The sequence below is a fragment of the Callithrix jacchus genome, chromosome 3 (genome assembly GCF_049354715.1).
Source record: "Callithrix jacchus isolate 240 chromosome 3, calJac240_pri, whole genome shotgun sequence".
In the NCBI taxonomy this organism is placed as follows: domain Eukaryota; kingdom Metazoa; phylum Chordata; class Mammalia; order Primates; family Cebidae; genus Callithrix; species Callithrix jacchus.
This window is the reverse complement of record NC_133504.1, coordinates 83636845-83663208: the sequence shown is the minus strand read 5'-3', so window position 1 is coordinate 83663208 and position 26364 is coordinate 83636845. Positions and strand designations below refer to the sequence as shown.

The following is a 26364-nucleotide window of genomic DNA, read 5'->3' as shown; positions in this document are numbered from 1 at the left end:
TTGTGCTTTTGTAACTGGCTTATTTTGCTTAGCATAATGTCCTTGGGGTTCATCCATGTTGTAGCATGTGACAGAATTTCCTTCTTTTTTAAGGTTGTATAATATACAATTATATGCATAAACCACATTTTGTTTAAGCTATCTATCTGTCAGTGGACATTTGGGTTGCTCCACCTCTTGGTTGCTATGAATAGTGCTGCTATGAACATAGGTGTACAAATATTTCTTCAAGGCGCTGCTTTCAGTTTTTTCAGATACATAACTAGAAGTGGGATTGCTAGATCCTGTGACCCCAGAGAATCTGATACAATGGTCCTGAGGTAGGTTTTAGGTCACTCTGAATCATGTGGTTTATGGTTCACAGTTTGAAAAATACCAAGTTGGGGAAACCAGACATAGTAAATGGAGAGAAATTTAAGACAGTGTATAAGTTCAGAATAAGAGAATGTTGGTAAAGACTATGATTGGGAGTAAGGCTACATTAACTGAAGACTGTTGGAGATGTGGGTAATAATGGAAGAGGGCAGAAAGCCTTCTAATTTGGAGCCTATCTGTGATTGGCCAAGTATAAGGTAATCCCAGGACTGGTTATAGCAACAGAATGTCCAGTAGGCTTGGGATTTCAAAATGATTAAAGTACCTGATAATGACTTATCCCAGCTGAATATGAAAAGGCAAAATCCCAGAAAACCTATCATTGCTGAACCTAAATTCACCACACAAGAAAAGAAGAAACATATTCCATAAAATTCTCAAGGTTTATTCAAAGTCAAGGTATATTCTGTGATAGTCACCAATTTATTATCACTCATGACTGTTGAGATTGATATCTAAGTAGGGTAGAAAAGTAGCAAGACAACACATATGTACATAGGGTGAAGAGAAACCTGTATTTATAGGCTTGTATTTATTTATTTATTTTTAGGCCAAATTGTAGAAGAAACTCTGTTAGAAATTAGTGATCCAGTGACATCTACAAACATTTCCTCATTGCATTAGGAAATTATGGAAGCAGTTATACAAACAATTAAGTCATAAAAATCAATTTACTGCTGTTAATGGCAGAACACAAAGCTATGTTCTTGCTTCATTAATGTTTATTATTTGCTTCTCAGTAATTGGCTGGTTGCTTCCAAGGAGAGAGTACAGGTCAGACCATACTCTGTGTGAGCTCACAAAAGCAAGGTAATGTTGGTATTTGAGATTTCCTGTATGCAGATAATTGCATGATTCTAATGAAAATAGTGTACAGGCTTGTTTTAGTCATTATACCAACCCCATGCTTCACTCTGCTCTGCTGTAATGAGGGTTCAGAGCTTGATTCACATAGAAGGGTAGAAATTCTGCTAAATGGCTTGCTATGCATTTCTTTTGTTTTCTGAGTAGTGTCATTTTTTGCCACTTAACTCAGTGTCTACTCTTGGAAATTAGTCACTATTTAATTGGCAAGAGAGAGCGCAAATGAATGGCTGAAAAAGAGTTTCTCTCAGGATAAGCCACAACCTAAAAGCAACTAAATAGTGTGTCCCTTACTATGGTGGTTATTATAATGGCAATGAGGAAGGCTACAGGCTATATAATCTTACAAATAAAGTGAATTAATGTTACTTTCATATCACATGAGTAAGGTGATATATAATAAAATGGTAAAACAATTCCAAACCCCACAACAATGACCAAGAAATGTAACCAAAGAATATATTATAATGTTCCTAGTGGGAGTAATTTCCCCCAAATATGTAATACTAGAACATTTAAAACATCTTCATAGCTGTGTGCTCCTAAGTGCATTTCTAGACAAAGGCTCCACACAGTCTCTAAAGAAATGGAAATTGGTGGCACATACATGCTCCAACTGGGGTATGGCTCATTTCAAAGGAATTTGGCTGTTTGCATAGCATCATGTGAAGAAAGGATAGAATACAGCAAGGTGAAAGGTGGCAAAATTAGGGTTAAAAATCCGTGAGATGCCTTATGGCTATACATTTCCAAAGAGTTATTCTTGGTATCTCTGTGTATGTGTGTGTGTGTGCGTGCACATGTGCATATGTATCCATATAGTATCTATCTAATATTTGCTTAACAGCTAAAAAAAGTTATATAATTCGGAAAACAAAGATGGAAACTACTCTCTACCTATCCTTCTTCTCTCTTCCAGCCAAGAAAGTTAGAGCTTCTACCTTATAAGTTCTCTCACATTTCACAGATATGAAATATCACTATTATAAGATACTCCATTATTTTAAAAGGTCAGATATATGAACTATATTACAGAAATGTACTCAGAGAAGCCAGGAACCAAGTAAACTCAAATTTACCAAAGTAATATTAAAATTGAACATGGTGTGTTTTGTGAGCATAAGACAGTGAATCCAACTTCTGATACCATAGGTTATTAAAAATGCAGTTTGCCTGTGTTTACCACACATTCGCTAAAGCAGAGGACTCACGCAGGATCTGAGCATTTTGATATAAAGGCATACGTTGTTTCATTGTGCTTTTTTTTTTAAACTGTACTTTGCAGATATTGCATTTTTTACAAACTGAAGGTTTATGGTAATCCTGGCTTGAGGAAGTCTGTGGTGCCATTTTCCCAACAACTTGGGATCAATTCATGTATCTGTGTCATTTTGGTGAGTATTGTAAATATTTCATGGAAGGAAGAGTTAATTAATGTGGCAAACTTCATTGTTGTCTTATTTTCAGAAAAAATCACAGCTACCCCAACCTTCAGCGACCACTATCCTGATAAGTCAACAGACATCAACACTGAGGCAAGACCCATCACCAGCAAAAATAATGCAACTTGCTGAAGGCTCAGATGATGATGGTATTTTAGCAACATAGTTTTTTTTTTTTTTTTTTTTTTCTGTATAGCTGGATCATCCTAGGTCACCAAGGCTGGTCTCAAACTCTTGGGTTCAAGGGAATCCTCCTGCCTTGGCCTCCCGAAATGCAAGGATTATAGGCATGAGTCGCCATGCCTGGCCATTTTAAAGTATTTTTTAGGTAAGGTATGTGCATTTTAGACATAATACTATTGTATACTTAATAGATTATACTATAGTGTAAACATAACTTCTGTATATACTGGGAAACTAAACAATTTGTGTGACTCACTTTATTTTGATATTTGTTCTATTGTGAGACTAGAAATTAAACTTAAAATATCTCTGAGGTGGCCAGGCACGGTGGATCACGCCTATAATCCCAGCACTTTGGGAGGCTGAGATGGGTGAATCATGAGGTCAAGAGATCGAGACCACCCTGGTCAACATGGTGAAACCTTGTCTCTACTAAAAATACAAAAATTAGCTGGGCATGGTGGCGCATGCCTATAGTCCCAGCTACTCGGGAGGCTGAAACAGGAAATTGCTTGAACCCAGAAAGTGGAGGTTGTGGTGAGCCGAGATCGCGCCATTGCACTCCAGCCTGGGTAACAAGAGCAAAAATCCATCTCAAAAAAAAAAAAAAAAATTTCTGAGGTATGCCTGTATATGTTTCATCATTGATTTTCCTGCTCAGCCAGAGAAGAGTCCCTAGTATAAATTATTAGCTTTTGGGGTTTCTTTTTAATGAATCTGATATTCTTCAACACCAATAAAACTTATACATTATAAAAAAACGTTTTAAAATTTTTAAAAATCTTATTTTTTTTTGATTGTCAAATCATGATTGAATACATTTATGGGCTCTAATATGATGTTTTGATATGTACAGATTTATGATTGGCATGATTAAATAGAGCTAACTCACATATCTGTCACCTCACTTGTCTATTCTTTTTTTATGGTGACACATTTGAAACATGAAGAAATGTTTTTGATATGAGAACAAATGGATAATTTATTTAAATTCTTTGCTAGAGTGAAATGTTATTCAGAAGCTGTGAAATCTGTTCATAATAACACCTTTTATAGAATAAAAGAAGATAAAATAATTTAGGAGTTAAGAAAGAAAGAAGAGAGAGGGAGAAAGAGAATTTGGTATTCAGGTCATTAGATGAGGGCTGATTCTGCCAATAATCACACCAATAATACTGAGTTATATAACACACTTTGTTTTTTAAGTCTACTATAATGCTATATATCAGTTATCTAGAAACTTCATTTATAAAGAAAGACTTTATATAATAATGGCAATGATAACTATCACTTATTGTATTTAAAAAATCCTCTCTGCAGTCCCATGAGGCAAGAACTTTGATGATCTCCATTTCTAAGAGGTAACTGAGACAAAGGGATTAAGTCATACAGCAAGTGAACTGAGAAGTTAAGTGTGTTCTCTCTCTCTCTTTTTTTTTTTTTTTTTTTTGAGATGGAGTCTTGCTCTGTCATCCAGGCTGAAGTGCAGTGGCATGATCTCTGCTCACTGTAATGCCGCCTCATGGGTTCAAGCAATTCTTCTGCCTCAGCCTCCCAAGTAACTGGGACTACAGGTGTGCGCCACCATGCCTGGCTACTTTTTGTATTTTTAGTAGAGACAGAGTTTTACCATATTGGCCAGGATGGTCTCAAACTCTTGACCTCGTGATCCACCTGTCTCAGCCTCCCAAAGTGCTGTGATTACAGGTGTGAGCCACTGTGCCTGGCCTAAGTGTGTTCCCTTAACCATTATACATACTGGTTGCCTATGAAGTAGATGGGAGAGATGAAGGAAAAAAAGTGGAAAATAGGAAGGAAATTAGGAAAACAAGGAGAGATAAAGACAAAGGCAGAGGAGGCTGGAAAAGGCCTTTTGATGAAGTTGGCAAAGAAATAGTATGAAATTTCCCTTATGCTGAGTCCTGCTTCCCCTGGTAACTGATTACTGTATGACATACTATCCCTTTGGTGTTCAAGGTCCAAGTGCGGCATTTTAGCTATAATCCCCCATCTTTACAAAAATATAGCTCTATCATATTTTAAAAACATTTCAAAAAATAGGATTGTATCCTTCACAAAACCTATCTGTATCTGCCCGAGTCTCAGGCCACTCTGTTGCTTTTAAAATTCATCAGCAGAAACAGATCTATGTATGCTGGGAGCTGATTTATTGCAAGGAAAATATCAGAGTTATCTGCCATTAACATTTAGATTTGAACAAAGATATTTTGTGACAATGCTCTAATTCAAAGGCATTTTAGAGCTCATGCTTTAGAGTTCATGCTTAGAAGATTCTCTCAGGTAGGCAGGAGGAAGACAGAGCTTGGGGCATTCCTAAGATCTTACCCGTTAATTAAGTAGCAATTGTCAAATGTCTTCCTTTAAAGTGCACTGCATTTGACCCACCTACAATTCAATGAGGATTATATATTCCTATTTTACAGGTAAAGAAGCCAACTCAGATATATTAAAGCGACTGGATTAGTAGGTACAAAGTAAAGACTCGACCCCAGGAGTTGAGACTAAAAATATAGTCCCCTACTTCACCACTGCCTTCCCAGGCATGGAGGTAACTCTGAAAGCCCAAGATCCAATCAGTTTAAGATCAAACATCAAGTTGTTGCCAAACAGGTTAAGCTGACAAGAAATATAGTGAGGAATAATCTATCACTATAAAGTAGTCATGATGAATTTATTAACTTTTTAAACTAAAACCAAGTCTAAATATTGTTTTCAGAATCAAGGAAAGTTTTTTAAATCAACTTTTTCCAGGCTTGCTGACAAACATCAAAGGCATTAAATCTGTCTGCAGCATACTAAAGTCAAATTATGATAGCTGGGTAAATATCTACTTGCAGAGGCGTAGCAATGACATAGTGTCAGGGATTTAGGTGATTACTTTATGTTGATAATCTTAGTAGGGTAATACTGCAGTATCCTTTCAGTCTTTCCTGTATTCAAAGTATATGTTGAAACATAAAAATTCCATTATAAAAACTGTGGGTGGAAATCCTCCTCATTATACATCTTTGGGCCTGTACAGGATACTTTTTTGATTTGAGGTGGCTGATAGAAGCCTAAATAAGACTTTTGTCTCCATAGGACAGTCAATTTCATTATTTTCTGATATTTATTAGTTTACTATTAATCTGTCAAGTGTCTTAGGCAAACCTAATATTGATTGGAAGGACTGGTTAGATACATTGAGAAAATAGCAGCATAAATGCATAACTGCTAGGAGCAACGCTCCACACTCCTGTTACCAAAGTGTTCTAGGAAACAGCAGCATTAGCCTCATCTGAGAATTTGTTAAAAAGGTAAATGTTTCCACCCTAGATATACTGAATCAGAAACATAGCATTAAACACCTCTCCACGTGATCTTATTGCAGGTTTGAGAACTTCTACTCTAAGTTGATCACTAGAGTATCATCTTTCATTTTAAAAGATATTACAGGTTGAGTATCCCTCATCCAAAATGCTAAGGACCAGAAATGTTTCAGATTTTGTAGTATTTATACATATATAAATCAAGGATGAGACCCAGGTCTAAACATGAAATTCATTTATTTTTTATACACATCTAAACACATAACCTGAAGGTGATTCTATAAAATATTTTAAATAATTTTGTGCATGAGACAAAGTTTTGACCATGTTTGACTGCAACCCATCACATGAGGTCAGGTGCAGCCTTTTCCACATGTGGCAATTGCGTTGGCATTCAAAAAGTTTTGGATTTTGGAAGTATTTTAAATTGCAGATTTTTTGATTAGGAATCGTCAAATTATATTTTAAATCATAAAAATTGTGGTTGTTACAGACAATATTTGTGCCCCTTGCAAAATGCATGTGTTAAAATCCTAACTCCTGATATGATGGAAGGAAGGAAAGTGAGGACTTTGATAAGATGGAGGCCTCATGGGTGGGATTAAGCTCTTATAAAAGAGATTGTGGGAGCCCTCTCTCCCTTTCTGCCATGTGAAGGCACAAAGAGAAGATAGCTCTACAAAACTAAAAACAGTATCTAACCAGACACTGAATCCACTGGTACCTTGATTTTGAATTTCCCAGCCTTCACAACTGTGAGAAATAAATTTTTTGTGGCTGGGTATGCTGGCTCACACCTGTAATCCCAGCAATTTGAGAGGCTGAGGCAGGTGAATCACTTGAGGCAGGAGTTCAAGACCAGCCTGGCCATCATGGTAAAACCCTGTCTCTACTAAAAACATAAAAATTAGCCAGGCATGATGGTGTGCACCTGTAATCCCAGCTACTTGAGGCAAGAGAGTCGTTTAAACCCAGGAGGGAGAGGTTGCAGTGAGCCAACATTGTGCCACTGCACTCCACCCTGGGAGAAAGACCAGACTCCACCTCTAAATAAATAAATAAATAACATATTTTTGTTATTTAACCCACTTGGCCTATGACAGATTGTTATAACAGACCAAATGGACTAAGACACTAGCATATCACAAAATTTGCTTCAAAATACAATTGCTTACCACATGCCCACATATCCACTGGTTTTCCATAAGGATCTTTACGTAAAACTTCTGGAGAAAGATATCCAGGTGTGCCAGCAAAACCTAGGGAAAAGAAATATTAATGAGTCACAGTTGATTTGACAAAACAATATGAAATGGAAAACTAAGAAAGAAAATTTTGGAGGGCTTATTTAACTGATATGTTTTTCAAGATACAGCAAGGTTCTCAAAGCACTAAATAGTGTAGACTTTCTCTTTATAGAAAAATCAACATGAGTTTGTCCTGTCCTGTAGCTCGTTTGAAAAAAAATACATCTTTTTTCCAGATATGAGGGCCAATCTACCGTGCTGCAAAGTCACTGTGTATACTTAAGGCCACTTTTGGTTAGCAATTCTTATTGTCCTTTATGTATATGATAGTTAAAACTACACCTGAAAAGAAATATGGAGAACTCACCAGGAGAAGAGGTAATTCCAAAATATATCAAAGAGTTCACTCTGTACTAATAAATAATCAGTATGTACTTGTAACTGGCAACTAAAGAGACGATGCAGACATATTCAGATGAATCACTATTGAACAAGCATCAACTAGACATTTAAGAAGGAGATGTCGTGAGAAAAACTAGATGGTGAAAGAAAACTTCATGTTATATATATTGGTATAGAATTCAATAAACTACACTTAAAACAATTTATAGCTAGAATCTAGAGTAAAATATTTATTTCTGAAAACAACACTTTTTAAAATAAAAATATTTACTTGAAACATACTAAAATAACTATCCTCATTTGGAAGTTTTCTTTAAAAGCACAAATACACTTTAAAAAACATCTTTTTAAAAGTATATATAATAGAATTTCTCCAACCACAGATCATTGATGAAACACACTGTATACTTATTGAAATGTGAAGTGCCCAAGAGAGGAGCTTTCTTCCCCTCATTTCTGTGACAAATTTATACTTTTTAAGTACAAACAACGTGCAAAGATGTATTAAAAAGACAATATATACAATTGAGTTACTTTTCTGAACAAATTAGAAAATGAGGAATAAAACTTCCCAATCTTTTTTTTTCTATTACTATTCTTTTTTTTCTGTTTTTTTTGGGGGAAGATTGGATAGACAATGAGAAGGAATGCCAAGAAAAGACCTGTATGTTATAATTTAACCTTCAAATGCACCCTGGGTAATCCACCTGTACCTCAAACTTGACTTGAAAAGAAATAGTTGGTTGGTAGTTGTGAGGTAAAGTGAATTACTGAGCAATAATAGTGGTTCACTGCCAAAAGCTTGAAGATTTCCTCAAAGAGTGATAAGCAGTCTGTCAATTTCAAGGCAGAGATGGGTACAACTGTTAAAGAGTTTGTCAGTGCTTCTGTCCTCTCCACTCTCACTGTCCTTCTCTAACTCCTCTATAGAGTTGACAGGCACTGAAACTCCAATCAGAAGCCGATTGCTAAAATCCAGATTAAATCCAGTGTCCTCAGTGTGCACTTTCAGATCCTCTATCATCTGGTTTCCCTTCATTCATTCAACATGAATTCATTCTCCTTCTGAGCCCTTGACCTGACTAATCCTTTTAAAGTCTTTTAAAAATGGACTTCTCATTGTCATCCTTGATACTACTTTTACTGTTCCTTGAATCCTCTGTATTTTTTCTCTACCTGTTTTCTAACAGAGAGTGGCTCTAAGTTATTTCCACTTAGAACTCTCCTTAGCTACTTACAGTTCTCAATGATCCCTTCTCACCCTGAATTTCAATCATTCTTTTCTATACAATCTGTACTCTGCTGTCTAAATCAATAAACCCTTAATAATTTATGATTTCAATAACTTAGAATATATGGCCAGAAATGGGAAATGTTCACAATATTTCTCCTAAGCTTCCCTAAGATAAGGAAGTGAGTAAGAAATGAAAAGATCATTTAAAATGTAAATTATTACAAGCCTTTTCTGAAGACTAAAATTCTAAGAGAACACCATCATGCTCATTCTTACTAAGTTACAACCATCAGTAGGGTCCTTATTCCAAGAATAGTGAAGCATGTATCTAAATGCACGGACATGAGGAAACAATGCGCAGTACAATGTGACCTCATAAATATAGACATGGGGGGTACAACAGATAAGGCCTTCTTTGTGGGAAATTAAACTTGCAGAATCTAGGGTTATCATAATATATTCCATCAAAAGAAAAAGTAATGAGAGCTTGCTTTTTTTAGGAAGAGCATATGTTTCTTACTTTGAAAAATCAATAGGAATATAAAAATAGATAACAAAAAGAAAAGAGAATTACTATTAGAAATGTATCCATTGTCACTTAATGGAAAGAACCTTAATAACTTAAAAAAGAGACATAACAGCAACCAAGCAAAGTAATTCTTCCATGAACCAAGATCTTGGTAGTTATCTTTTTTTTCCTAGCAGCAACAAAAATGCTAGAAATGTATTGCAAATAATATGTCCAGTTCCATAAAACAAACAACATATCTGAATATTTCTTTTTGGTAACCATCTTATCAAGTGTATTGACAGGGTGTTTACTTCTATTTTTGGCCAGTATTCCCACAGACCCAGACTAGAAAGTGAAAAGTAAATATGGGAAAGAACAAACATGTTTGGATTTGAAAAACAATTTTTTGGCTGGGCATGGTGGCTTGTGACTGTAATCCCAGTACTTTGGGAGGCTGAGGTGGGCAGATCACCTGAGGTCAGAAGTTGGAGACAAGCCTGGCCAACATGGTGAACCCCATATCTACTAAAAATAAGAAAAATATTAGCTGGGTGTGGCAGTCGGCAACTGTAATCCCAGCTTTTCGGGAGGCTGAGGCAGGAGAATTGCTTTAACCCAGGAGATGGAGGTTACAATGAGCCAATATGATGCCACTGCACTTCTGCTTGGGTGACAGAGTGAGACTCAATCCCCCCCAAAAAAGACAATGTTTTAAAAAGAGAAAACACAATAAACATCTTCCATAAGATTTGTATTATCTATTATGTTGTTTTGTATATATATTATATTTTCTCTTATTTGTAATAAACCTTGTATATTTATTAAAATAACATGATGCAAAAGCCTGAAGCTCTGGGGTATTTCACATAATGAAAAAAGAGTCCTGCTCTTTATAAAAATTAAAATAACAAATCTTTTTCTCCCTAAACACTGATATTACATTTTAAAAGGTAAAATTAGTCAGTCAAAATATATGGGACTATAATGGCAGATAATAATGAATAAACATCAAAACACGTCATTCATTATTAAAACATGTCTTTACTTTTAATACTTAAAATATATCTGGCAGTTCATCTGAAAGAAATGTAGAACACCACATGCCTCCTTTTCCCTCAGGTTACCATGAAGATTTGCTTGAACTTGAGAAAAGAAACAGAGAAAAGAAGTATATTCTCTGAAGTTTAGATACTATGTTTTTCTATACTTCTAAAATACTGAATTTCCCTAGAACTTAGGATGTTGCTTCTTTTAAAAGTTATTACTCTAATATGTACCTTAACAATAACTTAATTGTTGATACTTATCAAGTGGAAATTTCATTGCTGAGCTGTCATTACTTCTTTGGGATGAGGTTGTTTTTAGAAATCAGAAACAATTTGAAAATCTCTGCACTTTTATTTGAATACTACTGCTTTTACTGAACCGATATTCAGTCTTCTACTCACTGATTCACTAAATGACTTTCACTGAATATGCAAAGAACTATGTCATTGTTTCATACCAAGACAGTTTTGAAAACTTATTGAACATCTTTTATAGCTCACTCAGGTTCCTATAGACTACGTCACTCAATCTTATAACAGTTCTGTGAAGAAGTGTTTATTATCCCATTTACAAAGAGGATAGTGATCTCACAGATTTAAAGGGACTTGCTCAAAATCATATAGCTGTTAAGAATCAGAGCCAAGATATAAATTCATAAATTCTGATTCAAATAGTAGAATTTTCCCACTACATCTAGCCTTGTTCTCAAACTATATGTGACCTAGCAGAGGAGATAAAACAGCAAGCTCAAAAACAGAAGAGATTTAAGGAGCTTGACTCCAGCATTCTTGTAATCACCAAACATAGCTGCTGAAGTTAATTTGAGCCTCAGAACTCATAACAAAGGCTTCTGTCTTACTCCTGACATCCAGTCATCACCTTATACTAATTTCTGGCAATTATATTCTTGGGCCTAAGTCCCCATTTTTGTATCTTGCCTCATACCCCAAGTCTTTCATGAAGTGGAGGGGGGGGGTCCTGCTTTGCTCTACACAGGACTTGAGTCCTGTCTTTGAACCCAGTGTCTGGGACTTTCATGTTTTCTAAATGGATTCTCTTAGAGTTCCTATTTCCTGTCTGCTCTGTGTGTTATTTGGAACTTGCTTGCTCCTACATCCTCCCTAGTCAAAGCTATCATCATGCATAATTTGAACAATTGCCTTAGCCTAACTGGGTCCTTGCTTTCAGATTAACTATCCTTAAGTCATCTTCTTCATTTTTTAATTTTTATTTTGAGACAGAGTCTCATTCTGTCACCCAGGCTGGAGTGCAGTGGCATGATCTTGGCTCACTATACCTCAGCCTCCCAGAATCAAGTGATTCTCCTGCCTCAGACTCCCAAGTAGCTGGAATTACAGGTACCCACCACTATGCCCAGATAATTTTTTGTAATTTTAGTAGAGATGGTTTCATCATGTTGGCCAGACTGGTCTCAAACCCCTGATCTGGTGATTTGCCCTCCTTGGCCTCCCAAAGTGCTGGGATTATAGGCGTGAACCACTGCGCCTGGCCCATCTTCTATACTTCTACTGAAATCATTATTATATAACATACACCCTTATGTCCCTCTCTTCTAAAAATGTTTTACCGGATCCCAAAACCTCTAAGGCGAAATCCAAACCCTTCAAAAAACCATAAAATCCTTTCCTGCCTCATTAAGTACTACTTACCCCAGTATACTTTAGCTATATCAAACTTCTTGTTTTATTGAAACAGAAAAAATCGTTTCATGCCTCTGAGCCTTTCCATGTGCAGATCCCTCTGTCTGGAATGCCTTAATCTCATTGCATGATGGTGAACAAAGTGCCATCTATCCCCTAGGCAATCATAGTAGTAAAGGCAACTAATTATTGAACCTCTCTCCAGAGGCAGGTTTTTGTACTTCCTGTCTTGTGTTCCCACAGCACCTCATACATTCCTATGTTAAGATACTCCCATCCTGAATGGTAAATAGTTAGTTATTGATACAAAAGCCTCAGATCCTCGAGGGTCAGGACTTCCTATTTAATACATGTATATTCAGTATTTGCTTTGCCCATCTCTGTGATAGCCTCACTACTTCTGGTTCAACCTGTAACTCCTGTTACAATATATTTTTTCTATGTTAACTAACTATACTCTTTTCCAGGATACAGAGATCATCCAAATCTCTAATTTACAGACCTAATCTAGTCCTACCTTCTTTCAGTTTGCAGATAATGGGAACAAGCTTATTAAAATGTTAAAATATTACAAACCAAATGATAAATTTGGAAGTATTAAGTTCTTTTGGGATTGGATGGTAAAAAAACAATGTAAAAGGTAATATTAAACATAGAACGGACTTCAAACAAGAATAACTGTCACTACTACAGAAACAGGACAGGCAGCAGAAACCGGGGTCCCACATTAGGCTGCCAGGAAGGCTTGGCACACCATCCACTCCCAGTAACAGCTGGGGCAGCTAAGAGAGATGTGGAGAATCCTGGAAGCTATATGTACATCTTGGGAGATGTGTAAGTTGGGGATACACAGAAGCATTTGCATAAAAACAAAAGAAATTGCATGTTTTTAGTCCTCTTTCTACTTGTTGTTGTTGCTCAGAGGAAAAGAAATCAGGAGTGAAGGACATTTAAAAAATTAACCTCAACACACTGAAAGTCAGAAGAGAAGTAAGACAGGCTTGGGGAAGGTTATATTTTAAAACTCTAAATGAGAAGTGGGTTGGATATTGGGAAATGGCAGAAAGAGCTATAAGAAAATTAATAGGTAAAATAATTTATTCAGGCTGAACATTAAAACAAAACATAAGTTTGGTTAGAAATACTTTAAATTAATTTAGAGTTAATTTCTTCCTTAATTGTAAAGAAGCAGTAATTTCATCATCTAAAAATTTCCAAATTATCGGAATATTTGAGAGGAAACTGGCATGTTGAAGAAATATGAAATAACTAAGTTGAAATACACATATACATATATGCTTCATAATTTTGAAACAATCTTTAATTCATAAATAAATTATCATATGTGAAATATCCTGTGTTTCTTGAGCATCTAATATTTACATAGCAGTTTTTGGCCTCATGTGAGGTTGTATGTAAACAATCAACTTTCTTTCAAATAAAAAAAGTACTCTCTGAATGTTGTAATCTTCTAATTAATTCTTACTACATAATCTACTTTCTCACCCATCCTTTGAGAAAAAAGTATATGTCTTGTTGTTCTCCCATTATTTTCCCTTAAATTATTTCTAGATTATACACCCTTTCATGTCAATAAAATTAAGTGCTTATAAAAGTACAATATCCTAAAATTAGTCAAATCATTGTTAGGATGAACATTTCCATTTTATTTTGGCTAGGAAGTGGGATTAGGAGCCAGAAGTTGGAAGCCAGAAGACTACAGGTAGCATGAAGGAGAGGCCCTACTCACCAAACCACGCCTGCTGGTCGCCTTGAACTTCTATGGCTAAGCCAAAGTCTGCCAATTTCACAGCTGCTCCCTTGGATTTGCTAGCTAAAAGCAAATTCTCAGGCTTTATTTAGAAAGAAAGAAAAAAAAGAGACTGAAGTGAGAACCTATTTTAAGAGACTATTCAAAACTTAGCAACATTTTATAGGATTAGGGGGAAAAAAATTCATGCACTGTCATCTCTCCCGGAGACTGCCATTCCTAAATCCCAGGGAAAATGCAGTTAGAAAATGATTAAACATTATCATGTGTGCAGGTTTTAGACAGATGCATAACTGTTCTAGAGAGATACTGGGTAGAAGAGAGAATACACTTGGAGAGGGATCAAAGAATGAGAGCACCTGTCTTGACCTGCTCACATGTTTCCAAGGACCGCTCAGGATTCAGACTTGGCCATGGACATTGACTTAGAAGCCTGACAGAACACAGACATTTTCAGCAGAAGGAAACTTGGCAAAATAATAACAAGAGTTGGACCAATCTACAGACATTTGGCAAATGAAACTGTGCAAATTAAATCCTAGTTAACTTCAAGAGTTTGGACCCAAATGTAGTGATTTTGATTCCTCAATGTTTCCAAACAATTTTGGTAGAAATTTTGGATACTCACTCTGAATTATGTATTAAAATTACTGTCTTTAAGAATCTGTTTATTCTTAAAGACAGAAAGAGTATAATACTATTTGCCAAATGTTATAGTCAGCTTTTTTTCTTTATAAGCCAGCTTTTTAAACATAATTTACATTTCTTCAACCTATGAAATAGATTCAGAGCATTACTTATATATTTATTCTTCCATCTCAGAATACTATGAGAAAGATATATTTTTATTTTCTTGGGTATTTATCATTATGCAAGGGCTGATAACTCAGTCTTGGTATAAGGTTGTGTCTATACCACTGTTTCCCAACCAATACATCAAGACACATTAGTACTTTGAGAATAAGCACCAGGGCTCAGTCTTCAATTTCCATGAATCTCCTTTGTGGATTTTAAGAAATGAAGATGGTCAGGAAAAGGAGGCTGATTAATATATACAGTTAAGGATATACAACCCCAAACTTGATAAATATATTGGGTGAGAATGTATATGGGAGAGTGGTTCAAAGTCTTCCTATTTGGGGACAAAACCCAGCGAATTTAGAGGTGTGTCTCAGACTGAAAGTAGTTGGGAAACAATGGACTCTACAAGTGCCAAAACGATTGTCTGAAAATCTAAAATTCAGTCAATCAAATTCATTTTGTTTATATGTTAATAAACAATGTTATGCTTTAAAAATCAAATTGGCTACATTTTTCTTACTAAATCAGTCAATTCTGTTGGTTGTTTTGACCTTGTGTAAACACAGCCTAAACCAGTATCTAACTTATTAATTAAGCCAGCCATGCAAATTAGCAAAGACCCATAACTGGAACTTGGAAGAAATTATGTTAAATCTAAAAGAAATTAGAGTGTTGGTGAGTAAGTTTTAATCAAGTACCAGATTTCTTCAGGCTATAGTTGCTCACTGCCATCAGATTCATTACTATTACGATGCTTGGTAAATGTGAGAAAACTTTTCTAATTTTGTGGGCTGATAGGTATTTTTAACCACCTCAACACTAAATACATAATTTAATTTGGAGTATGGGATGAAGATATCTCAAGAATATAAAATACTTTCATGCTGAAATTACTTTTAGTGAAACCAAACATTTGAAATTATTTGCAACTGTGTAGTATATTTATCAGTATACTACAGTATCTACATCAATATACTACAGTATCTACTTATGTTAAATTATTTTCATTTGACATTTCATTTTTGTAACTAAGGTTTATGATCTACCACATTCATGTAGTTTCTAATTTGATCAAGAAGTTAAGTTTCAGCTATTATTGTGGAATAATTAACTTGGAAAAACCACATCAAACTGTAAGCAATAGTTGATTCTAATTCTTTCTTCACTTTCAAAAGCATTGGCATGTCAGAGATTTCTGTTAATACACATCTGTCCTAATTTGTCAACCACAGACTCACTCAAAAAAAGTTTCAACTACTTTAGAAATCAAATTTTAGGTATTTGAAGTCAAGTGCTAAGTTTGTTGAGCAACTGTCAACGTCACTGGTAAATAAACTTTTAAAAAATTGAGTGTGTTTTTACTCTTATCACTAAATGAAAAAGTTGCTGGGCAGGTCTGTGTGCATTATGCCTGAAGCACCAAGTGTGCTGATTCAGAAGAAATAAACATCTTGGAGTTTTATCATGTATGACCTCTGAATGACTGGGGTAAATATTCATAACTAAAGAAGACCTCACTGTAGGAACTTTGTGAGTCATCCAGAAAATAGTAAATCCATCTGGACCAGAGTTGCACCTTATACTTATGAAGACTGTTCAGCTGCAGTTATGTACAGGAATAGGCAGGGCTATTTGAAGGTGACTGTAGATTTAACAATTGAGAGACTAACATGATTTCATGTTTATGTATATTTTTAGGCAAACCTAAAATACAGAATTATATAATGAAAATTAAAAAATTAGGATGATTACTAAAATTTAGGATCTAAAATGAAATTATATAATGAAAACTAAAAAGTTTAGGATGATGAGCTTACGGGATTATTTACTTTTTAATATTTCATCACGAGATTGCTTTAAAGAGCAGCTTTAATGAAACATAAAGAATAATCACACAAGTTTGATTTCTATATAACTCTGGTATATATTAGTTTAAATAATCCTCCTACTATGTTCTGTAAGAGTGTGGGAGGCTTAATCACTAAGACTTTCTAAAGCAACATTTTAATCAGGACAAGCACATTTATTCTAATATTCTTGAATCACTACCACTCATATAGCTTTCAAGTTAAAAATATATTGTACTACAAATTTTATTGGCAAGGTTAGTTTAAATTCTGAACGCCTACAGAAAGGAAGATAATTTGCAGATATAGTCCACCCAATGTGAAAAGGTAGAATTTCTCATCTAATTAATGATTACCTCCTTAGAAAAGACCACTACTATACAATTATTTGCTATTACTCCACTATTTTGATTTTCTGACACGAATCAGACAGGTAAGATCAGAAACCCAGTTATTGGAAAATAACTATATTTTCCAATATAGTTAGCTGACTGGAGCACAGCACTGTGAGGGAAACAGGCAGGGTGATGATCTAGAAAGAATGTGAAGATCTGGGTTCATGTCCTGGCTCTGGCTGTTATTACCTATGTGGACTTGGGCAACTCACAGATGCCTGGAGTTAATTAATTAGTTCCTTAATCTCTCAAATGAACATTATAAGGGTACTAAATTATATCTCATAATGGTTTCTATGGAATGATAAAATCACACTGGGTTTTATCACAGGAGCTCTGTCCTCTGTGATGACAACATACACATTAGTGATTAGCTATTACATTCCAGTGCAGCCGGCCATTTCACTGTGGAGAACATTTAATATTTATAACTTGAGGAATGTCTTTATTAATGATGCCAACTTAATGGAATCTATTATGTTAGTCTTTAGATATTGAGAGGATCTCTAGATCCTTTTCTACGTCTAGAAAATCCCTTTCTAGGTTGGTTTTTAAATAGAGTGTACAGACATTCTTACACATAGGTTCCTTCCCCACCCCCATTGCTTCCTAATGATGCAGGATTTTCCATGACATCTGGTCTCAGTGTCAACAACCATTTATAGCATATCAGCTGTAATGAGCAGCAACTGTTTGCAAGTTTTGTTCTGTACTTTCATATGAATACAATGGCAACTTCTTTCATCATGTTTCAAGGTTTTCTTGAAACTGTTCAAATGCCTGAAAGTACAGGCAGGTTGTTGGAATCACTTTCAGAACCGGAAGAGACTTGGGAGATAAAGTAACTCAAACCTTTCAGTTTCTACATGAGGTAGGGAGGCCCAAAAAGATGAAGCCGAGACTTGAAGTTAGATTTTCTAATTCATTCCTTTTAAAGATGTGATACTAAAGAAATGCCTCCAATTGTATAAAAACAGTTATTTTTAAAAGGTAGTCTATTCAGTAGATGTTTTTAGAAGAATTTGAAGCACTCAAAAATATTTACTACCCATATCTAAAACTTATGAAAAAAACATAGTTTTAACCTTGCTTCACCAATTATCACGATCTTTATTAAGAAACTGATTTGGCAAAGGCAACCACCTTAAGCATTAACCACATTAGGCTTCTATTTGTGCACATATGTGATAACCATCTAAAAGATTCAACCATTAGAAATATATAAGTAAAATCCTGTGTGTTTTACTTGTTTTTAAATTTTTGAATATTATGAAAAGAGCAAATTACTAATTTTATAATTCTATATTATTTAATTCTTACATTCCTTTGGGTATTACTTTTTAAGGAGTAAAAATTGTCTTTTAAAGTTTCTTTCCTTAATTGGAGAATCTCACTCTTTTAACAGAAAACCATTCTCTGCTTTGGTGTGTTTCTGTCACTTATCTTTTGCCAAAGAAGGTGCAAATGAAGCTCCCCCAAATAAACTATATTTCTTTAGTTTTACATGAATTGAGAAGCTTGAATATCAGGCTCACTGTCTCATTTATATATATGGTACAAGTGATTTTAGCTTTTATTTTTGTAAGAAATTAATGCCTGAATTCATCTACTTAGCACAAGGAGTTTCCAGCAGATGTATAAGCTGTAAGTTTGCAATTAGGAAGTACTCTTTCTATTCATAAGAATCATTCTGTATTCCATTCCTGTTTATTCATTTACTTCTACATTGTCAGCACACACTGTTGGGTAGACTGAAAGAACCACAGTGTAACTCCAGTGGGATAGTGCAATTACCTACAGCTTCTCCACTGCCTGACAAACACTAGGCACTCAATAAAGAAACACTGGAATGATTAAATAAATTATTAAATTTATCAAATACACACTTAGTTTCAAAAATATCAAAACACACACACACAGATGATGCACTCCTTAAACTTTTATCTAAACATGGCTCTGAGAAAAGTATCATACTTGCGATTTTATAATTATTCAAAATATAAATTTCACAGGCTGACATATCTACTAACTACCCACAGTTAACAAGAATTTACTAAATACTTCTCATCTCTCCCCTTCCCTGAAAACTAATTCCTTTGTATCATGGTCATAAATTTCATTTATTTTTATGAAAATCTCCAAATTCTCTTCATTAAAATTGCCCCCCACCCCCCATATCCATCTATCCATCCAGTGACTTTTCCATTAAATAATGTTGTTCTTCTGATTAGGGGATAATCCTAAAGGCAGCATTCTCTGCTGAGGCAATTCATAGGGTGTTAATTTGTTGCTAAAAGATTCAGCAGTGTGCATAAAGTCTCCTATCCAGATTGCTGTCCATGAAGTAGTTTAGTAACCATTTCTGATACATTTGAACTGCAGAAATGTTATTACTTTGCTTGAAATATAGTTATTTGAAAAAGCAGAGCTGTATAACTATCTCCTTTTATTTATTCTGTCAACTGAGTCATAGAAATTGTATTCTCTAAGTTCTTAAATGAGGAAACATATCTGATCTGACATTCCTTCATTTCTTGTAACATTAAAAATTGTCCTTTGTTACTGCAACATCTCTTTGACCTAATATTTTCCTGAATGCAGTACTTGTCTGATGTAATTCCTTCTTTCTGGGAAGAACATCATCAATACACTGTTCACATAGGTGTATATATTAAACTTTTTTTTGTAGGGATGGGAGTCTTGTTATGTTGTACAGGCTGGTCTCAAACTCCAGGCCTCAAGTACTTCCCCTTCCTCGGTCTCCCAAAGTGCTGGGATTACAGGCATGAGCCACTGCACCTGACCTACATACGTATTTTTAAATGATCCTTAATTCAATGGCCAGCAGGGCCTCATGCACACAGGTCTGTTCTTGTTTTGCTCAGTAACGTATGCTCACATTTAAAATGGTGCCTTATTAGCTGCTGAAGAAATATTTGATGAATATATGTTCTTCTCTTTTTTTATTTGAACTTTCAACCACCAATTCACAAATATCCAACACCGAGTTACAGCATTGGCTCCTTATAAAGTATCTGCATTTTTAAGCACCCAATACTAATTGTCTTGATGTGGCAATTACTAATTAAATGTGGCAAATGCATTTTATTATTCTTTGTCTCATTTTTCAAAGGCTGTGGTCAATGCTACCTTACTGATTTTCTAAATGAAAAGATTTTACTTCATATACCAGTCTACTGCCAAATTATGGTGCCCCCCACTCTACATGATATCTTATTTTCCTTATTCCTAATGATACAGATTTTATTTACCTCTGGAAAACCCATAAGCAGGACTATTTTAACCTTTTGATTCACTAACTTAGATTAGAACCATTTTCCCAAATAATTCTGAATGCTGCTAGCAAAATTATTTTCCTGTTATTGTTTTGACCCATTCTTTGGTCTCTAAAGGCTTTTAATTCATCCAACTAACTAAATTGAGAAGTAGTAGTGAGTAAGCATGCAGACTTGGAATCAAATTTCTTTGGCACAAATCATAGCTTACTAGGTGAGTTATCTTAAGTTCTTTCACTTATGGTTGTTAAATTTTTCTTTATGTACCACTGAGATGATCAGAGTGCCTTTCTCATGAAGTTGTTCTGAAAATTTGTATGATAACACAGTGCAGGGTACAAGGTAATTGCTTGATAAATGGCATATTTTTCCATTTTGATTAGTAAGAGCCTGACTTGATCTAAATGCTCCCAAAGACTACAGTCCTATCCCTGAACCGTACTGTACTGTATATCACCACCACTAGATCCCCCTAATATTATCTAGGTCTATGTTAATTGGCCTGCCACTGGATGCACCTTAGACAAAAGGCTGTGGTCCATGTATCTACTAGGTTTTGCCTGGTGCTGACAGATGGACCTTCTTGATGCTGATATCCCACCACCTGACTCTTCTCCTATTGCTTGTTTCAGGAACATCCTGAAATTGCCTGTTGTACCTTAGCCTTGTTTATAGGTCCTCTTAACTTCCCACTGTGTAATGAGACCCAATAAGCACCAGTTATTCAACTAAATAGTGATCTTTATTCTAAAGATATACTTATCTTCTTTGCGTTATTCAAATATTAATGAACACTTAACCTATTTTATTTAATGCTGCCTTTTATATTATAGATATACTTTTGGTTGACCTTCATCATTTCTAAATTGAAGGAATATGCCACAGGTATTGGCCAGGTATAAGGTCCTATGTTAGGTACTGTGGAGTATCGCATTACGTTAAACAGCTATCGTTCCAGAGGGCTTATATACAAATTGTACAGCACTTATATGCTCATAGATGCTTTTGATCATTATAAATATTATATTTACTTCGTTTCTTTTTCTCACTGATGTAGACAAACTATGTGCATCAAACATTTCAATCGCGCATCATCAATTAACATATTAATTAGTGTATGAACACAAACATACATGGCACAGGAATAATAAAGGCAACTTTTTGCTTAAAGCATGGTAATAAGAAATTTCAGCAGTTGGTCTTTTTAACTTTACTATATGAGTAAAACTGCCAACACAAGCAATATATTTATCAGAGTATACATCATGTGATAAAAAGGCACAAAAGAAAGCCAGGGATTTGATACTTTCAAGGGGTGCATCGATTGCCTCCAGTGCACATGTTTTGAACTCTCTCAGTGTGTTTATGGAATGGCCTACTGAAGCAAGCACTGAGAGCCAGACTCAACTGAAATCCAGCCAAGTCAGCAATTTGACAGAAACTAGGGCGACAACTACAGAAATTATAAAAAGCTCTCTCAGAAGTTCATTTCTGTTGTCTCCCAGAATCAGAATAAGAATGGAAAGCAAAAGTACTTTCTCTGCTTTAAAGAAATCTGAGGAGGAATGCTGCAAGTTATTTCTTTTGGTGGTAAGCCTCCCTAAAAATCATCTGCTGAAGTTTTATTAGTGATTTTAGCTCATATGTCAGATAATATATTTTTCTTCACAGCCCATGTTATACTAAAGTTCCAGTCTTTGAAGGGCTCACCTGAGTCCAGATGCTTAGAGAAGTCCTATATTATGATTTCACAAAATATAACTTTAAAGCCATGGAAGAGAATTCACATTTTTTAAATACTTGGCTTTTAAAGTACACTTGTGGTTATATAACATGGAGTAGAATGTTTCAAATAGTAAATTTATGGAAGAATCTGAAAAAGTTGCACAAATAATGTGCATGTTCACGTATGTTCACTTAAAAGGAAAGTGGTGCTGCGGGTTCTGAGAAGTAACAAAAGGGGCTCTGTCTGTACATGGCCAGTAAAGAATTTTTGAGGTGACTGTAAAACACATGAATTTGTAAAGAAATACACTGTTTTGCTTTATCCTAATGGGTACATTTGGTAAGTGTTAGCAGATATACAGTCCAATCTTGGCTTTTCAGAAGAAAATGCCCTTACCCATACCTTTGCCTTTGATATTTAAAACTCTCAGTATTAAACGAAATCAAAAGAAGATTGCAGAAAACTAAGGCAAAGTTTTGCTTATAAATCATATCTTCATGTAATTGGTTTAGCAATACAATCTTCCAGAATATTGAGAGACTAGAAATACGGATTTATAATATTTTATAACAAGAAAAGTCTACACATGAGAAATAAGTTTAGTTCCTCTCACTAAACACAGTTTTAGACATTCTAAATCATGCTTTGCCATCTTTGTCCTAATGCCTAGAAAATGCTGAGTTTGAAAGAATCAAAACCATATAGTGCTCACGTTTGCTATTTTACTCATCCAGTAGTTTTTCATTTAAATTTCTCGGCCTTCACTATTTTTTTGAAATTCGACAGGTAAAACTACAGTGCTGGGAGATGCAGACAGAAAATTAATGAAAAAGTACTCTCCTTGTGAACTACTTCATTTCTAAATGATCTAAAAATTCTTTGTCCTCCAGGGTATCAGAAGCTGAGTGGAGTCTTAAAGGTATCAGTAGGCTTTCAAATGAAAATTCATATATAGGGATATACATATCTATTTGCTACACAAATATTATTTGATGATTACATTTGTTTTGATTTTTTTACATCTGTAGTTTTAGAAGATACTAATATCTTGGCTTTGAGGAATATAAACAAATAAAAACTAAGGGGCCTCAGTGTCCTCAGAATTTCTAGGACTACTGTTAAGGGAAAGAGAACGTCAGAATTCAAAACAGGGTTCTTTAACACACAATTGTTTAGGTTAAAACTTTGCCTAATAACTTTACTTCTACTCACTTTGTAATTTTACTGTTTATATAATACTGGGCATATATCATATGAATATAAAATGTTTGATCAATGTCCACAGAACAAGTTTAAAGAAGAGATCATCAAGCCCTACTGAAAGTCACATTAAATGCTATATCCATCCTTATGAGGACAGAAATAAAGCATCCTACTTATTGGTAATGTTAGAAAGTTATTTCTATCTGGATAAATCAAGATTTATATGTCTCAAGTGTGTGTTAGATGTGAAATAAGAGAGATTGTGGTGAAGGAAAGTTCCTGAGTAATATCCTGGAATAAGTCCACACAACTTTATTGCTCATATTTTTGCCTTTACAGGCATAATTGCAGCTGAACAGTCATAAGGAACTGTGTGGTGGTTTATCTTCTCCAACGGCATTACTCACCTTCAGGTCCCGATGGACCACGCCCATCTGATGGCAGTGTAGCACAGCCTCCAGGATCTGCTGAATGCAATGACTGCATGCAAACACCAGGGGGCGTGTGTTAGTTCCAAGCTTACACTCACTGTCTGTATACCCTCAGAGAGACTGGGTTAAAGTGCAGAGCTAGCAGACAACTGGGGTTGTATTGTACCACCTTCAGTCACGTAAACATATTGCTCAAGTAGAGTGACTACTACCTCAGAACAATCAGATCTTGCCAGATGTGAGCCAGAATGTGGATCCATTTGTTCTAGAAAAATCCATTTTGAAAATATTTCATGTCATTCAGGAGCTCATTTCCTGGTTACAAATTCTTCCAGGAAATAAACTGGAACACAAAAATAATGTGTATAGCTGTTGTGTTCTGCCTCCACCCCATCACATAAACTGTTTCTCTTTTCTCTCCCATTTTTCCAGTACTGTTTTAAAAGCTGTCACATTAACATCCACAGTACCATTAAGGTTAAATTAAGATACCTAATGAATTTTTGATAAATCATTAACTTCTGGTGCTTTAATTTAGCTGGCAATTATTATCTCTTGCCTAAGGGTTCATCAGACTCAAATGGAGCAATGCGTAACCAGTTGTTCTGCTACAGCAACCCATGATCTCAGAACAGAAGTGGTGTTTAAATCTACAGGCGGACATACATCACAGGCCAAGTTTATCTCCAGGCAAATGCTGGGCAATTCAAGAAAGCCTGCCCCCAAACCCCTTTTGGTAGTTTACTTGCTTGGAAGCGTAACAGGTTGTATTCTTTAGTACTTTTCCCTTTTTGCTATGATGTATATTTAGCCTGTAGATGAGCAAACTGGAAGAGGCATCATGCATTATCATTTCATCATTTACTCATTTTAGAATAAAGTTGGGAAAGGCAAGGGAACCATTTTAAATACCCACCCTCTGCCCTTTCCCCAGAAAAAAAAAATAAAACTGCTTTGATTCAGATTTATTGACTCCATATACTGACCTTCAGGTCCCTGTGAACTATGCCATTTAGGTGACAATGATTTACACTTTCTAGAATCTGCTGTATACAATGACTGCAAAGATACAAGGGCAGAATGGAAGGGAGAACATTTTAAAGGCACATAATCACATTGAATATGAAATAAAATGAAAGTTCCAACGAAACAAACAAACAAAAATTATATTTCTTCATATTTTTTTTAGCTTTACATGGGAATCGAATAATGCTGAATAAAGCTAATTTTGGTTCTAACAAAAATGACAACCAACAGTGAATTTGTGACATGTTCAGACAAAACAATTTGAGCTGTGTTGTTTTCTTTGTAAGTACACAAATTAAGTTATATGTATAAGAAGGTAAAATTTCCATACTCAGAAAGAAAAGTTTATAAAAAAGTCCCATAATGTTCTGGGAAAATTCTTCAGAGATATACAATTTCCAGTTATTTCTTATACACATCTAAACTGTTTAAAATCTGAGGTCACAATTAAACAGGTGTTGAAACAAGAGGGTAAACACAGATGAAGTGGTAGGTGAAACAAGGGTAAAAAAAAAAATGGAGGGACACATTTACCATTTCGCCTTAGAAGCGTTGCTTTTTGTAAAGTATATAACAGGAAAATGAATGCGAGTCTCCAACAATAAAGGGAGAATTTAAAGTAAACCCATAAATAAAATAAACCCCTTTTTATTATAAGTTTACTTTGTGGAAGAGCTAGGGAGCTTTCAAAGAATAAATAAATACAAATTTAAAATACCCTGGAGTGCTGGTAATTGTTAACACTTTTTCATATACTTCAGTGTATGAAAACACTTCTTACATTTCAGTGAAGAAAAACTTTTTTTTTTTGCTTAGTACTATATCAAAATGCCTATTTTATGGTATTCTTATTAAAGGTTCAATGATGTCAAACGGACAGCTAATTAGAGAGGAGAAATCCTTGTTTGGCACCTATAAGGCCCCATGAGCTGTCATCTGACATATAATAACGTAGAACATATCACACTGATGAATTCTGTATAAGTTCACTGTACAATTCAAATGCAAGTATGATGTCCTGAACTACATTTATTCATTGAAAGATGAAGCAATTTAGTAAGAACATTTTCAACCATTTAATATATAAAATAATATTATTCTAAAGAAAAAATTTGAATTCAAAAACAATCACCATCTGATTTATTACAATGTAAATATTTTAAAAATGGATTATGATAATGATTTTTCTAGCTGACTTATTAACAATACTACTAAAAGGGTCTCATATTCATTGCTGTTGACTACATTGCTTATTTGAGTATTGGCCATTATTTTTAAACCATAGGAATCTTTTTTCTTTTACAATAATATTCATTTTCCACTACTCTTTAGGAATATTTCTCTTATGGTTCTCAAACAACAATAATAAATTATTAAATATTGGGAATAACAGAAGATAAAGAAGTAAACAATAATACATATTTAATGAACTTCACTATTTTTTACTAGTGAGAATGGATTCAATTCTTAAGTTCTTGAGAACTAGTAAAAAAAGTTTTACAATTTTTTTGACAAATCAAATAGCCTCTTTTGAGACAGGGTCTCACTCTGTGGCCCAGGCTGGGGTGCAATG

General features: G+C 34.9%; 1 protein-coding gene across 50 annotated transcripts in view; it reads right to left on the bottom strand.

The window, feature by feature from the left end:
* Positions 1–26364, bottom strand: part of CAMK2D (calcium/calmodulin dependent protein kinase II delta) — a 306351-nt gene that overhangs the window by 63980 nt on the left and 216007 nt on the right. For 30 of the 50 annotated variants that reach the window (XM_078366604.1, XM_078366600.1, XM_078366611.1 and 27 more), the window contains 3 exons: positions 24752–24824; positions 14046–14148; positions 7369–7452 (listed from right to left, as the gene is read on the bottom strand). In XM_078366604.1, the coding sequence (XP_078222730.1) occupies positions 7369–7452; positions 14046–14148; positions 24752–24824 (260 nt within the window). Of the gene's footprint in view, positions 1–7368; positions 7453–14045; positions 14149–23741; positions 23815–24751; positions 24825–26364 lie in introns of all 50 variants that reach the window. The other 20 variants (XM_017970296.4, XM_035293087.3, XM_078366580.1 and 17 more) reach the window with 1 other exon arrangement.